Source organism: Podarcis gaigeae (genome assembly GCF_964106915.1).
Source record: "Podarcis gaigeae genome assembly, chromosome: 13".
Classification (NCBI taxonomy): Eukaryota; Metazoa; Chordata; class Lepidosauria; order Squamata; family Lacertidae; genus Podarcis; species Podarcis gaigeae.
The window spans coordinates 22,526,717-22,543,363 of NC_139689.1; the positions used below are offsets into that span (position 1 = coordinate 22,526,717).

At 43.3% G+C, this 16,647-nt stretch overlaps 1 protein-coding gene across 1 annotated transcript; it reads left to right on the forward strand.

Annotated features, from left to right (window-relative positions):
- Nucleotides 1-9,697: 9,697 nt before the first annotated feature.
- Nucleotides 9,698-14,807, forward strand: LOC310830459 (serine protease 27-like; the record flags this gene model as incomplete). The annotated part of the gene is made up of 5 exons (XM_083710237.1): nt 9,698-9,718; nt 12,211-12,284; nt 12,838-13,109; nt 13,843-14,003; nt 14,185-14,807. 5 exons carry the CDS (start codon nt 9,698-9,700, stop codon nt 14,470-14,472), a joined length of 816 nt encoding a protein of 271 aa, XP_083566363.1. The 3' UTR covers nt 14,473-14,807.
- Between the last annotated feature and the right edge of the window lie 1,840 nt (nt 14,808-16,647).

The following is a 16,647-nucleotide window of genomic DNA, read 5'->3' on the forward strand; positions in this document are numbered from 1 at the left end:
AGTCCCGTATTTGACGATTTGCTCCTGCTTTTAAAGAGAAAAATCCTCTACACAAAGCTCCCCAATGCATTCTTTCTGTGAGATAGCATTATGTCTTAATCACTCAAAATAAACATATTAGCTTCCTGGTTTCAACAAAGGTTCGATACCATCTTTTGATTTTTAAATTGTTTAAAACAGCTGTCTGTGAAGGATGTGACTCAACTTGCACAGTGTGATGTTTTTGCAAAGGTGGGATTTGAAAAAGAAGAAGAAAAACTAATGCGGAATGCCTCTGTGTATACACCATGCCTCCCTTCCCTGAAGGGAAACACGTAAAAAAAAAAAAAGAGAGCCCAAAAAGGAGGTTAAATAAATAATCACTTGAGAGTTGAATGGTGTCTACAGAATGTAGATTTTAAATGTGAACTGAATCAAATTCCTTGCCTATTCTGAGTAATAATGCATGTTATATAATGCATCTAGTACTAACCTGCTAGATTCAATACAGTTTACCCCCACAAAACCCCAAATTGAACAGTTTCTATAAATACTAATATGGGAAATATGTACTGGGATATTTTATAAGCAAATATTATTCCTTATTATTTTGTTCCTGCTGTAGCTGAAATAGGTTGACACACTCTCCATTGAAACTAGGGGTAATGAAGGCCAGAGGTTCCCAAGTCTTCATATGAAAAGAAGAAATCAGCAGATTTTCTGCAGTTTTTATTGCTTGAGGTTCTCAAAGTTCTGAGTTGTGCTTGTTGACTTACAATCATTCAATTAAGAGGCAAACATCCATGAGTTAATGGCTGCCCCACACCAAAGTGCATAGTGCCCAGAGCTGGTCAAATTATTTTAGCACTAGAGGTAGAAAATTCCATATTTGGCTTAAGGGTTTTGTTGCTGTTGTTAAAATAATAATAACAACGTAAAAACCCAAAACCGCCCAAGAGATTTGGGAGGTTTTTACTGTATAACTAAAGATACAATCAAACAACAAGTTGTTAAGTCCTTGCCAGCCTTTGAACATAGCAAGGGTCCAGGTGTCACAGTGATATAAAAATTTTAATAGCCTTAGACAGAGAGGACTTTGTCAGGTTGGAAACAAGCTGGGAGGTTGTTCTACATACCAAGCACGATTTAGCCAGATGGAATAATATGTGGTAAATTCTTCTCTCTGTTTTATCTAAGCTCATATACAGGAAACCATTAAAAAAACTTCTTAATTTTTATTTTATTTTTGTAAATCCTTTTGTAGTACTTGGGTTTATTATAGCCAAGGGCGATATAAATGTTGTGAAATAATTAAACTACAAACACTATTTAAAGGTCACCTTACCACGACTGAGATTTCCTGTTTTATCCTGAATCTCTCTTCTCAATGTTCGTGCTGCAGATCCAGTAAAAAACTATGCTACCAGTTATGGTGGGCCTGCCCACCAGTGGCCAAATTTTGGGACCTGATTTTTCTGACATTAATTTAATTACAAAACAGTAAGTCTTTTCTGTGGGGTGTCTGGGATAGATTGAATAAAGACTGTTGCGACAATACTCTGGTCAAACACCTACTAGCTGCAGCACAAATGCATATAGCAAAAAGTTGGATATATCTGGAGGGGATTAGCAAAGAGACCTGGTACAAACAGTTCTTTTTTTGAAAAAAAATAGTGGTAATGGAAAACAACAACAACAACAACAACAAAAACCAACAAAAAACCAACCTCTGTTAAAAGAGTCCCACTTTTGGGGGGACTCCTATGACAGCACTGTATGGCTCAGCTGCAAGGGAATTGCAGGCAAAAGAAATGGAAAAGATGGGGCACATAGGTCACACCCACACTGTGCTTTTAAAGCATGGGGCTACTGCAAAGGATCATGGGAGCTGGGAATTGTTGCTCTGTGAGGAGTAAACGATAGGTCCCAGAATTCTTTGACGGAAGCCATGTGTCTTAAATGTGCTTTAAAAATAGTTTAATGGAAATTTAATACTGAAATTGTCAAGGCCAATGGCTAGTACAGTTCAGCTGCTAAAACATACCAGCACAGAGATTAAACTGGCATTCCTGTAATCTCCTCATTCTCACTGACCTACTTTTTATGGTATTATCTTAGTCAGTTGTAAGGAGCCTTACTGTAGAGTCAAGATAATAAGAGTATTTTTTTAAAAAAAAACCTCAATAGGTGATATATGTATTTTTTTTTTTAAATTGTGACAACATGATGTGTGACTCATTTTTTTTAAGAAGTCAAGCCTGGGAACTTCTGGTTGAGACAGTTTTTCAGAAACCTGCACCATCTTTCTCGCACTCACCTTAATGAGGGCAATTCAAGGAATTCATTGAACTTACCTTCAGTTTCCTTGTCCTCCAGGGATGGGCAAATCTGTACATTTTGGATTCTGTCTGTTTCTCACTTTTCCAGTATTAAGTTCAGTTCTCCACATTTTTACATCAGCTTGCATTAAAAAAAATGCCCTCAGGAAAATTCACCAGCATTTTTGTAAGAATTTATCTTAAAATACATTAAAAAATTCCTTAGAGTAGCACCTTAGAGATCAACTAAGTTTGTTAGACAGCATTGTAAAAAGCAGAGACATCACCTTGCCAACAAAGGTCCGTATAGTTAAAGCTATGGTTTTCCCAGTAGTGATGTATGGAAGTGAGAGCTGGACCATAAAGAAGGCTGATCGCTGAAGAATTGATGCTTTTGAGTTATGGTGTTGGAGGAGACTCTTGAGAGTCCCATGGACTGCAAGAAGATCAAACCATTCTTAAGGAAATCAGCCCTGAGTGCTCACTGGAAGGACAGATCGTGAAGCTGAGGCTCTAATACTTTGGCCACCTCATGAGAAGGGAAGACTCCCTGGAAAAGACCCTGATTTTGGGAAAGATGGAGGGCACAAGGAGAAGGGGACGACAGAGGACAAGATGGTTGGACATTGTTCTTGAAGCTACCAGCATGAGTTTGACCAAACTGCGGGAGGCAGTGGAAGACAGGAGTGCCTGGTGTGCTCTGGTCCATGGGGTCACGAAGAGTCGGACACGACTAAACAACAACAACAATAATTTTGTTATTGGGATGAGTTTTCGTGTGCATGCACACTTCTTCAGATACCTGAAGCATGCACACAAAAGCTCATACCAATAACAAACTTAGTTGGTCTCTAAGGTGCTACTGGAAGGCATTTTTAATTTTGTTTTGACTACAGCAGACCAGCATGGCTACCTACCTGTAACTAGATTCTTAAAATACATGTTTGTATGCAATTTGGCACAGTATACCTGTTGCAAGTTTCTCTTAGTCAGTGAAGACAGACATGGGTTCTTTGAGAAAGGTCTTGTTTATTAAGCTGTGCAGTGGCTTTAGAGAGATATTTCTCAAAGACTGAGTCCCAAATATAGGTGGGGGCTCCTTTATATAGATTGTGACAAACAACATCTATATCAGTCCTATAGCAAAATGCATGTATAAGATTATACACCCGTTACACATAACTCTCACCATTCCCTTATCTTGTAACACGTGTTACTCTAACTATTCCAGGAACCTTACCCCCCCCCCCGTCTCTGGCTATGTAGGAATTCACAAAAGACCTTCTGGTAATCTCTCGGGTGAGGGTTGTTGTGAAAAATAGATTCTAACTTCTTCTTCCCTCATACCCAATTTTGTAAACAAACAAACAAACAACTTCCCCATATCTAATGCATTTTTGTATGTTCCCTCCCCCAAAACTATGCATTCTGTGCACACTCTGCCAGAGTAGTTGCATTTTTGTACACATTGCTTGGTTGGAGAGTTGCATTGCGAAATTCAGAGAAGCATGAATTTTGAAGTACGGAGCTGTGTTTGGGTTCACCTAGGGACAAAGCGTCCAAGATTTCAACTGCCTTGTTATGATCCTTTGGGAAGAGCTCTCCTGAAGGCAACTTCAACCCATCTCCCCTCCTGTTTCTCTAGGCGTGTTAACAACCAGTAGCGTAGCCCAACTGGTTTATGCAATGGGGGGGAGGGGGAAGGACACAGCAAACTCTTGACTGTGTTCAGAAAACAGTATGTGCAGCCCAGAAATGCAAGTGAGCAGTTTATTTCATGGGAGCACATAAAATATGGAAATGGGAGGGGGGAATAGTGAGTATGTAGATCAACATGGAAATGAAGCACTGTGGAATGTTGGTCTAACTGTTCCTACACTGGAACAAATTCAACACAGCTAACCCTATTCTCAACTGCACTGGCAGCTTGTGATGTAAGTTTATTTATTCATTTGATTCCATCTACAAATCACGTCCCATAAAATACTTCAAAGTGATTTCACAATTCCATATATGAAAACAATCTGGCATATGCAAACAATTAAATACAATCTCTAATCCAAATTGCATACAGACTGGGATAAAGAGCCAGGCTGCTGGTTGAAGAGGTCAAGAGGGATGAGGAAGTTGGCAACAATCCCATTCAAAAGGCTCTTGGCCTAGTTGGGTTTTGAATGATTGACAGGGAACACTGTCTAGACAACTGAATGAGTGCCTCGTAGCCAGAGGCTAGAGAATGAACAGAATTGTAGAGTTGGAAGGGACTCCAATGGTCATTTAGTCAACCCCCCTGGAAATGCATGAATCTCAATTAGACATTACATGACAGATGACCATGCAACCTCTGCTTAAAAACATACAAAGGAGGGCAGTTCATTGCCTCTCATGGGAGTCTGTTCCACCGTTGAACAGCTCTTGCTATCAGAAGTTCTTCCTGGTGTTTGATTGGAATCTCCTTTCTTGTAACTTGAATTCATTGGTTCAGGTCCTAGCATCCGAAGCAGGAGAAAACAAGCTTGCTACATCCTCCATGAGACAGCCCTTTGGATATCTCAGTTGCTGTGGCAGGGAGATGGGGTTGCCAAAGGGTTAGACAGCAGTTATTTCTTCAAGAATGTGCAGTAGGAAGTTGACCAGTAGGACACGATACCTCAGCCTGGGCAGAGTGGAGGATGAGAGACACTGGAAAATTTTAAAGAGACATTAACTTGGGGTCTGGATCACAAGACAAAGGATGTCTGAGAAGGATGCAGACTGTGGTGTGGGAAGCTTTTTATCCAACCTTTAACTTGGTGCCCTCCAGATGTTTTGGTCTAGAGCTGCCATCATCTCTGGCCATTGGTCATGGTGACAGGAACCAATGGGAATTGTGGTCCATGATATTTGTAGAGTTCCTAGTCAGGGAGGGCTGCTTTAATCCTTTGGCCTTTCTGGTCCTGATCAAACTGAGTATCCTGAGCCCTGAAATTTGCAGTAGGAGGAAACAGCTAGTTGATGTTCCTTTCATTTGCTTAATAACTTTTTAATGACTGCTAAGTGGAAGAAAGGTTTGCATTTATTCTGATGCTGAATTGTTTAATGTTTCTACAAGGAGGGGGCTTAGACTGGTGAGAACTGGCTCCTGATGTGAGATGCAGGGATAATTGTACACACTGCCACCCACAAATTCCCACTCATAATTCTGCCAACGGGAATCCACCCAAACCCTCAGGCTTTTCCAGCGTAGTTTCCCTCTTGAGTCCCCTAATCCTTTCCCCCACTATTAAGTCTAATCCAGGTGGTGACAAGGCTCTTCTTCTATAAACTCATTGTTACCTCTTCTGGTTCTGTTCCCCACTGCAATATTTATATGGCTGAATGACAGGTGGAGGAGAGGTCTAGGGAGCAGAATACACGTGATGGTTACATGGTGTACAATATGGGTGGGATCTAGAGGGCTTTGGGTAGCAGGCGGGACTACTAGGTTCTTTCCGCAGCTATCACTCAGTCACAGTGGGGATTTGGTTCTGCAGCCAGTTCTAGAAGGGGACTTCTAGTGAGTGAGATTGGAGCAGGACCCCTGAGTTCTCTTAAAGGAAACAGGATGCCTAGTGATTGTAAAGGCTAAGAGCCAGCGTACCCGAATTCTCAGAAGATTTAGCTCATAAAATTTCATAGATTTGTGGTGGGGTCACAAGTGAGTTAAAACAATGTTGTCCGGTGGACTTTAGAGTCTCTACAATCCAGGCTGGTTCGCCATGTTTTTTAGGGAGAAGTAACAGAAAGAGTGAATCTGTTGACACTCTGGAGTTTTCTACCCTACTTGTGGTTGGACTCTTGGGTTCTTCCTGTTTTGGGGGGAACATTAGTTCCCTTTCTGTTGGGTATAGCAGCTTCTTAGACTCCTTTGTAAACCTGATTGTCTGCCTGGAGATATCTGCTCATCCTGTCCTTCCCTACACTGAGGTCGCCAGACAAGAGGGACAAGGTCTACATCATGGCCACAAAAACAATGGGGTTCTTGTTTCTTCTGATGCTGCCCCTGATGAACAGTGAGTACAAGAAATAGTTCCTGCCTTTCTCTATGCTTCCCACTCCCCCCGTATGCTTGATTATTGCACACATCTTCATCCCCATTCTAACTTTAATTATTTGAAGCCAAATTGGATACAGTGGGATTTAAAGAAAATATATTTATTAATATGAAACATTTGTAGACCACATTTGTAACACATCACAAAGTGGTTAACAGTTAAACATTTTTTAAAGACAAAATAATGAAGCCGTTTAAAACAAAGGAGTACAATCAAAATTATCCAAATTACAGAAAAGTCAGAAGAAAATGAGACCCAAGGGCAACACACCATGTCACTCAAATGCCTGCCACAAGAGAAGGGTGTTACATCTTTTCTGGAGCTATACAGCTGCAAATAAGACCTTTAAAGTGTGTTTTAAGTGCAATATACAATGTGACACTAGATGGTGATGGTGAGCCTTATGGAGAATTCAGTGTATTTTTAAAAACTTTTTTTAAAAGCATTTTCAGAATGGTTTGTATATGTGTGCGTGGAATCCCCCTTGGTGAAGGAGTTTGTTAACATTTTATTCAGTATTTGTTTTTCAGCTATGTACATAATTCTTGTCCAGGGCATCTGAATATGTTGAATGCATAGGTGAACAAAACCATCGTGGCACAGAAGCGTGGGACACATTTCAAACCTTTCACATTTTTTTTAAAAAAACTAAATACTTATAACATAAGAAATAGTTATAACTATTAAGAAGAACATTTACAGTAGAGAAGATCTCTTGTGCAAATAAATCTTGAAATACTATACCCTCTTCATAAAGTCAACAGAAAGGAAATATTTCGGGCACAATTTGGTAGTGAAGATCAGCTGGCTGAGGAACAATATGATTTGGCAGAAGCCCAACTGTGGTGGTGGAATATCAGCTACAGAGCCATCATGACAGGGATCATTCTCAGGATCGGGGAGGAAAGGGCCATTTAAAAAATAAAATAAAATAAAGCAAATAAACATGCACCTAGATTGTAAGGGGTTAAAATACCATTAATTCAAACAGGGTTGTGGGATGGTACATGGGGGCACAGCTAGGCTGCAGTGGAAAACTTTATGTTTTCCCAAATCATGGTTGTGTTGAAAGAGTGTTGTGTGACAGTGGAGTGGGGAGCACATGGTGAAGTAAAACACTGAAAGAGGAGAGCAGGCCAATCTCTCACAAAAATGGAAAAGAATAGCACTGGTACATTTTGTTTCATATCTTGGTTCAATAAATGTTAGAAACTTATTCTTTTTCTTTTAAATGAAAGCTGGAATCTGGGGTAATATCTATGGGGGTGGGGGAGAAGGAAACTGCTCCCCCCTTCTTTGTGGGGACCCATGCATGGATGAAGAGTTCAGATTTTCTTTTTAAAGCATGATGCTGAAGCTACACTCTCAGAGCTGAAATGCCATTTCCTTGAATGTCGCTATGCCTGCAATTTGGTGACAGCTGCTCTGTGGTGAGGAAAAGGCACTTTGCATGTTGTCAGGAGAACAGTCGTCTTTCTGACGACTCTGCTAAGCCCTGGCACTGAAAAGGGATTATGGCAAACTCTGTATAGATGTACATGTGAGAGCCTGGAGAAGAGGAGGTTAAGGGGTGATATGATAGCCATGTTCAAATATATAAAAGGATGTCACATAGAGGAGGGAGAAAGGTTGTTTTCTGCTGCTCCAGAGAAGCGGACACAGAGCAATGGTTTCAAACTACAAGAAAGAAGATTCCACCTAAACATTAGGAAGAACTTCCTGACAGTAAGAGCTGTTCGACAGTGGAATTTGCTGCCAAGGAGTGTGGTGGAGTCTCCTTCTTTGGAGGTCTTTAAGCAGAGGCTTGACATCCATATGTCAGGAGTGCTCTGATGGTGTTTCCTGCTTGGCAGGGGGTTGGACTTGATGGCCCTTGTGGTCTCTTCCAACTCTATGATTTTATGATTCTATGACTTTCTGCTTCAATGTTTCCAATGCTGTCTTAGTTACTTCTTTGGATGCTTTGTTGCCGATATTAATATTGCAGTTTTGAAGCAACTGGAAGCATAAGAACTGACTCCTTCTGGAATAAATTATTGTCCAGGCCCATAAAAATATTATTCAAAATTTTACTGGCATGACTCTTTAAAATGAAACAGAATACAGTAAGTGATTCCTCCAAAACACCCATGCAATGTCTTGTGCTGTCCAGCACAGGCTCAGCATCTTACAAAATATGAAATAATCCAGACCAACCTAGGAGCAAAGGTCTCTCCTTCTCCACAGTCTGCATTCCAGCCTCCAGGCTGTTTACTCTCCCTTCAGGAGAGCTTCATTTACATCTTCACTCCATTGAGTTTGGGAGACGACAACAACAACAAATTATTTATACCCCTCCCATCTGGCTGGGTTTCCCCAGCTACTCTGGGCAGCTCCCAATAAAACATTAATAACTTCCCTAAACAGGGCTGCCTTCGGATGTTCTCTAAAAGTCAAGTAGTTTATTTCCTTGACATCTGGTGGGAGGGCGTTCCACAGAAAACTCCCTTCAAAATGGAAATTTTGCAACCTAATACCTCTCACATGATCTAAGGTTACAACACCCGCATGTTAACTACCAGTGGACAACAATCATTAACTTAGCAAGAGCTCAAAGTGATCTCCTTGGCTTTAATATAGCCCCATGGAAAACTCCATGTTAAACCTTTTCGCCAATACACAGCTAGGCATTCTCACTTCAAACCTTCATTAATACACATACACTTTTCATTTCTGGTGAATTAAATCCATTATACTTAACAGGATTGGTCTGTCTAACCCCTCATGATTCAGCCCACTTAGAAGCAACTCTCCATGTTTTCAGATAGAGGCCTGGCTTGCAGGTTACACTTAGCCAAACCATGAAATGGTAGGATGTTGGGAGCATCAACTGTGGGGAACGGGTGAAGTTGCTACTGTGACAGCGAATGATAGTCCGGTGCCTGAAGCAAAACAACCCCCTCACAGCAGTAAACTAACTGAGCTACAATCCTCTGCCCTTTATTGGTGCCTCAGAGTGTTCCCTCAGCCTGTCTCATGCAAGGGCTAATTCTACTTCCCACAGCCCAAAAAGCTTTGCAACTCCTGCACATTTTATTTTTTATTCATTTGCTGACAGGTAACACCTTTGTTTGTAGGCGATAGCTGCAGTTGGAGAGAGAAAGAATGAGATTTGGTTCAACTCTGCCCCCTGATGGATAGTTTGCATGCCAGAGCCTGAGGTGTGGCGGATCTGAAAGCTCACCTTCCCCTTTCACAGCCTCTTTCCCAACACTGTGACTTTAGGATGCAAATACATTATCTAAACATTATGAAATGATAACTTAAGAGATATCTCCAGTGGCCGCCATGAGTGTTACAGGTGTTATGGTGACATTACATTTTTTTGAGGGGTGTGTGCAAGGCTCCCCAAAACAGAGTGCAAAGGGATTACATGACATCACAGAAATGGCAGGAGCAAATGGCAAGCAAGCAAGTGGACAGTATTGCTATAAAACCTCATTAATGAGGCAGCCAGCAGAGGCAGTTCATTGCAATGGTGCACTTTGAAGCCTTCCAGTGCAATCAGATACATGCTTACTTAGATGCAGGTCTTGTTGAGTCTATGCACACACCACACATCTAAAGCACTTTCCCTCCTCCCAAGAATCATGGGGACTGGGGTTTGATAAGGGTGCGGGGAACTGTAGCTCTGTGAAGGGCAAGCCACAGTTTCCAGGACTCCCCTGCCTTCATTTATGATTACTCCCCAACCCAAGCAAGTGTGCACAGGACTGCAGCCTCAGAGTTTGGAGGATTTTTGAAAAATAGAAAGATGCATCCTCTTCCCAATGCTAACAATAATTTACTTCTTTCTCCCTCCACCCCCCTTTCCTGAATTCTTTCCCCAGGGGCAGAGGAATTGTTTTCAGGTAAGAATGTCACCTGTGCAATACCTGTGTTCAGCTTCAGAGTGGGTTCCTCAGTTTGAGTGGAGGGGAAGCAAGGGGTGTGTGCCCTGGGAATTATGATCTGTGGATTCTCCAGAGCATGGGTTGGATCAGAGCCCATGGGCCGAATCCAGCCCGCAGGCAGTCCTGGACTCGCCGCTTGGATTGGCGTGATCGTTTGGGCTGTGCCATATTTTGGGGCATTTTTTTTTGTTTGGGCGCCAATTCCCCCCTCCCTCACACACACCGCAGTGGCACCTTCTCCCTCCCTCTTCCTGGCTGCTTCTTCCCGCCCTGGGCTTTGATTGGTGCCAGCCAATCTGAAACCTCACTGCCTGCACGCTGAGGCGTGGCCCAGACTCGCCACCCGCCCGCTGGCCTCTCTGTCCATGGCCACGCTGTGGGCATCATGATGGGCTGGAGCTTGGCACACCTGCTGGCCCTGCGCCTAGCGCCCGGGAAAGCTGGCCCAGAAAGGAGAGGCACTGCTGCTGGCTGCCAACCGCAGGCAGAGTGGAGGAGGAGGTAGGAAAGCAGGGGGAGGGGAGGGGCTGGGGTGAGAGAGAAGCCCCCCTCCGTCACATGCACAGTTTAACCCGCCACAAGGTCTGAGGGGCAGTGAACCATTCCCCTCCTAAAAAACGTTTGCTGACCCCTGCTCCAGAGAGAAGTGGGCCGTAACTGTGGTGCGCTTTTGACAACAAAGTCCAAGCAAAGTGCATTGCCATATTATCTCAGTAATCCTGACCGGAAGGTAGGTCATTGTTTCTTATCCACGTGCTTGATTTAGAGATCTTTCTCAGAAACACCACATTGTGTTATCACATGGCGCATCTACTGCTAGGATGTTGTTGGACTTGGACCAGGGGGACAAAGCTTCTCAAATCTTGACTCGGCTAACAATGTCTACTAGATGACTTAGACTGTGAGCTAGTGACTGTCCCAAATCTGTATCTGTATCTCTAATACAGCGATATGTGGCCCTCAAGATGTTGTTGGGCCTCAGTTCCCCTCAACCTGAGTCAGCATGGCCAATGGTCAAGGATGATGAGAGCTATAGTCCAATAGCTTATGGACTGGGTAGAAATTCAACTCATTTCTCATTTAAAGGAGAACCTACCTAATTCACATTTTCCAAAAATATATGCAGAGGAATCTTTCATCATTTGCACTTCTCTAAATTTTACAGTGTGGTGCAATGTGGGCAAAAAAATACATACATGTGGGAAACTGGTTTGCAAAAATGTGTGTATTATGCAAAACTGCATCTGAACACATATATGAGGAGACATTTGCATTATAAGCCTGATGAATTTTCATAAGTGCTTTCCTTTCTCTGTTAAATCGCAAACCAATGTGTAAATGTGGATAAGTGAACTTCAATTTCGGAAACAGAGAAACTGAAACTGACATATTCACAGTCATCCCTGCTACAACATCTGGAGGACCTCAGGCTCAAATTCCTACAGTATAGGTTTGGCATCCTAGTGTAGAAAGGTGGGGTGATCTAGTACTTTCAGGCAGTTAGAACCCAAACAGATGTGATGTGTTTTCCTTAATCCTCTCTTTTTAAAGCTGTTGTGGGGAGCCCTGATTTTGACAGGAGCAATGGCACTGGGATCAAGCCTAATAGCTATTTCAGTGTGTGTGTGTGTGTGTGTGTGTGAGAGAGAGAGAGAGAGAGAGAGATAGAGAGAGAGAGAGAGATGGAGGAAGGGAGGTTTAGAACATGAAAAAGGATGCTAAAATACATGCCGCCTCCCATAGGTATTATTAAGCAAAGACGTAAAAGAAAATAAGATAATCTGGCCATGTTTGCTTTAGCTCCCAGGAGCTAAAATATTACCAACCTTTGGCAAGGAAACAATCAAAGTGCACTTTTCCAGCTGTGTTGTGATCTATGCATTTCCGTGTTCTTCTTTCCTCTTCAAGTCTGTGGTCAGCCAGTGTTGTCTGACCGAATTGTGGGCGGCCAAGCCTCGCAGATTGGAGCCTGGCCATGGCAGGTCAGTGTCGGTTGGAAGGGGAGGCATTTTTGCAGTGGGTCCCTCGTGGCACAACAGTGGGTTGTGTCAGCCGCTCACTGCTTTAGGTAAGTACCAGCAAGGAGGTAGTGACATTTCACTGGTGTGCTTCAGACATGTCTCAGTCTTTCTGCCTGATGGGGCCAGCTAGGCATGGCAACATGAGCAGTTGCATCAATATCATGTTAGAATGAAAAGTTGGTGGGTCCCCTGATTTGGATTGAGACTCTGGTGGTGGTGGTGTGTGGCAGGCATTTAACTCTTTGTCGTTTAACCATTTGACCCCCAGTCTGAATCAGGCCCTTTGCACCTGCTAATAACGCTAAAAAGGAACTTATTCAGTGCAAAGGCTAAAAGTGTGAAGGTGTCATGGCTAGTATGGACCACTGTTGGCTTTGAATCACAGCCTGGAGGTTGCTGGATCCTGGGAAACCCATTTTTCAAATGCTCTTTGACTGTTAGTCAGCGACTCCATCCCTTGCTGCAGTATCACACCCCAATGCATTTTCATTTTTGTTTCATTTCTGTTTCTCAGACTGAATCCTTTCTCAGACATCACTGTGACCTTGGGAGCATATCAACTTGCAAATAGAAGCTCCAAATCCCAGACCGTTCCTGTCGCCCGAGTAATCCGTAATATAGCATTTAATGGGACTGGGACAAGAGGGGACATTGCCTTATTGAGGCTCCAAAGACCCATGAACTATACCCCATACTTCCTCCCAGTGTGTGTGCCATTTCCTTCGGCTGTGTTCCCTGAGGGCATGGCGTGCTTTGTGACTGGATGGGGAAACATTGGATTTGATGGTGAGAGCCTGGTGAGAACATGGGGTTGGAGGTCAACCTGAAATGAATTCTGAAAGAGAGTAGCATGTTTTGGGAGGGTTTATCCTTTAGTCACCAGATAGCACAGATGGCTATTCTAGCTTCTTGACAGAGTGGTTGCTTACTGGTAGAGAGAGGGAATGGATCTGATGGTGTTTATGTAATGTCAACCTTCCCACACCTTGCCTCTCCCCCTCCTGGTGGCCACCACTGATAAGGCTCTGCTCTAACTGATGTGAGTCTAGTTGTTGTGAATGATGGTAGTTGTAAAGCCTTCTTCAGAGGGGGAAAGGTTTATATGGGAAGATATGCTGATTAGACTCACGTCCTAAGCTGTTTACAGCTTTAAGGTTGACACCAGTACTTTAACTTAGCCCCTGTAACTATTTGGAGGTAGCTGGTAAGGACATTTGAAAACTAGAATTGTATTCTCCCTGTGGCTGGCTCCAGAGAGTAGCCAGACCACCATGTTCCAGTAAGGCTTATCCCTTTTGTGTTGCCTGTTGACCCTTGACTACTGATTCAGTCACCATGCAGATCTTTACAGTGCAACAGGTTTGTTAAGCAGAGTCATATAGAGACTCTGAATTCAGACCTGCAGCAGAGTTTCTCCTTGGCCACAGGAAGAAAGGGAGAGGCAGTCTTGAGGCAGGGTTGCACAGTTCATTCACCATGCCTGAATGCAACTCACTTTTCTTCTCCTTTGCATTCTTAGAACCACTTCCATCCCCTCAGACGCTGCAACAAGTCCAGGTCTCTCTCATAGATGTTGACAGATGCAACGAGATGTTCAATGTGCCCCCAACTGGGTCCAATCCTGTCAAAGACAACATGATTTGCGCTGGATATAAAGAAGGAGGAAAGGACGCCTGCCTGGTGAGCAATTTGGCAGTTGTCTTGAATGGTTTCTCGATGTTTTCAGGTGTTCCTGGCCTATTTCTACAGATGCTCAATAGTTTCTCTATGTGGTCAAGGAGCCAGCACTGAGATACTGGATGCCTGGGAACAGATTTCGAGGGGGCGTTATTATTCCCTGCTTCTGCTTGTTTGTTTCTAGGGTGATTCCGGGGGGCCCTTGGTCTGTGCCCAAAATGACTCCTGGTTCCTGGTTGGCATCGTGAGCTGGGGACAAGGCTGTGCACTCCCGTACCGCCCCGGAGTCTACACCAGAGTCACGTCCTATGGCCATTGGCTGCAGCGTTACGTTCCTGGCCTGCGGTTTGGAATTGTGCCCATCGCTCTGGAGGGGGGAGGGAATCATTTCGGACTTTTCACTTCCACTCCTCTTGTCACTTCCTCTCTTTCCCTCCTCCTGCCTTTCTTGCAGTGGGAATTCTTGAGGTGAGGAGTTCCTTGCCAGCTTGCTGCTGTAGAATCAGTGCTGAATTTGGGTACATTGTAGGCAGCCCTACATTGTAGGTTGTGGGGAACCTTTGGGCCTCAAGATGTTTCTGAATTACGACTCCCACTGGCCATACTCACTGTAACTGATGGGAGTTGTAGTTCAGCAGCACCTGGAGGGCCAAATGTTTCCCACACCTGGTTTCCTGCTTGAAGGATGATTTGGGTTGCAGCTTGAAGATTAGTAGGGCAAAGCATTTCTGTCCCATAGTAAGTGAAAGGTAGGTGCCATAATTGTTCTGGTTCCTGGACAAGAGATTACCAAAGCTCCGTAGAATTCTTCACCTTCTGCCTTCTTGTGACAAGATCCTCTCGTTTGAAAAGTAATAATATAATCAGGTTTCTAGTCCAAATAGCAGTGAAGACAAATGTGAAATCACGTTGACTATCCCAGGGGAAATCTCAGAAGCCAGGAAGGGGACTCACCCCCTGTTTGTGGGTCTTGCATGGGCTTCTGGTTGGCTATTGTGAGAAAAGAATGCTGGTCTGGATAGGCTAGTTCTCAAACTTTTTTCTCTGGGCCACACTTTCAGAATAAAATTTTCCTCATGCCACACCATTTTTAAAATTGATAACCAATACATTGGAAAACAAAAAGAAACAACTCATAGCAGTGCTTGATTTATAGCATAGAACACAACTACTTTATAATATAATCATGGGACATCCAGAAAATATAAAAAAAATGCATACTACTACTACTACTACTACTACTACTACTACTACTACTACATCATTTGTACCCCACTCATGCAACTGTGTTGCCCCAACCGCTCTGGGCATCTTTCAATAGAACTAGAATCACTCTCAAAACATAATATTGATTGTCCTTGAATCTTCCTGCCACACTTCCCATCCTCTCCTTGTGAGGTTTGAAATCCAAAGAGCTAAGTCCTTTTTGGGGCTGGGCTGGGGAATGGGATAATGGAAAGTTTGTGTGTATATGTGTTAACACTGTGCTGAAATCTGCCATCCATTTTTTGGAAATATTTCTTTGTTGCAATAAAGGCTTCTGTTTATTTGCCTCATCACAGGTTGCTTTCAAATTACTTAATATTTCAGTGAGTTTGGGATTGAGCTTTCACCTTATCTTTCCAAGGGGGCTGAAAGTAGTGTGTGTTCCCCTTGACACAGAGGGTCATCGAGTCCGACCCCCTGCAATGCAGGGATCTTTTTGCCCAGTCCTTTGTGGGGCTTGAACCCACAAAACTGTGAGATTAAGAGTCTCATGCTCTACCAACTGAGCTATCAGCCAGGCAAAAGAAAGCATCTGAGGATGGTGCAGAGCAGGTCTGAGCAGGGCTGTGGCTTGGAGAGAGTCCTGAGAGTCAGATAAAGGGGCAATACACCTACAATAAAACATGTTCTTGACACAAGTGCATTCATGGCAGATTTATTCTGCTTTATTACTTCTGGGGATGCTTCCCCAAAGCTGCCACATTATTGCTGCCTGGTGGAGTTATAGCACAACAAAAATGGAATACCCCCCCCCCCCCGCACTAGAGAACATGTATGGCACAAAATGTTGCAGGATTTCAGCAGGTAATTACAGTATATACTGGACTGGAAATGAAGCAGTAGAATGCCCCCCCCCCCAATAAAAATAAAAATTGCAGGAGCAAATATTATTGGAAGCATGATCACTTAATGCAGGCATGAATATAAATACTCATGATGCACAATTAAAGGGTCATCTGAAGGGTCATTTTGCCCTAAATTCTGGCGAATTTGCCCATGTGAATCAGGGCCTGCATGCTCCCTCTTGAGTACGCCTTTCTTGGTACCATTTAGCAGTTCTACCATTGAGAAAATGGAATTTTCGCACAATGTAAGTTGCTGCAGGTTTTCATTTATTCCACAAAGAACTGGCACCAAGTTCATATTCGGAAAAAGGCACACTAACAGGTATCCTGTTTTGTTTATTCAGGCCAACACAGCACAAGATGGATTTCTCCCTCCCTCCTTTCTTGCCTTCGCTCCTGCCACTCTGCTTTGAGAAACACCTTATTTATTGGAAGAGGGCCTTATATCTAGGAATCTAAGTTGACCAAACTCATATGAATATCACAGCAATACCTGACCAAGCTGGGAGGGGGCAAAAGGCCAGTAAGGCGTGGTT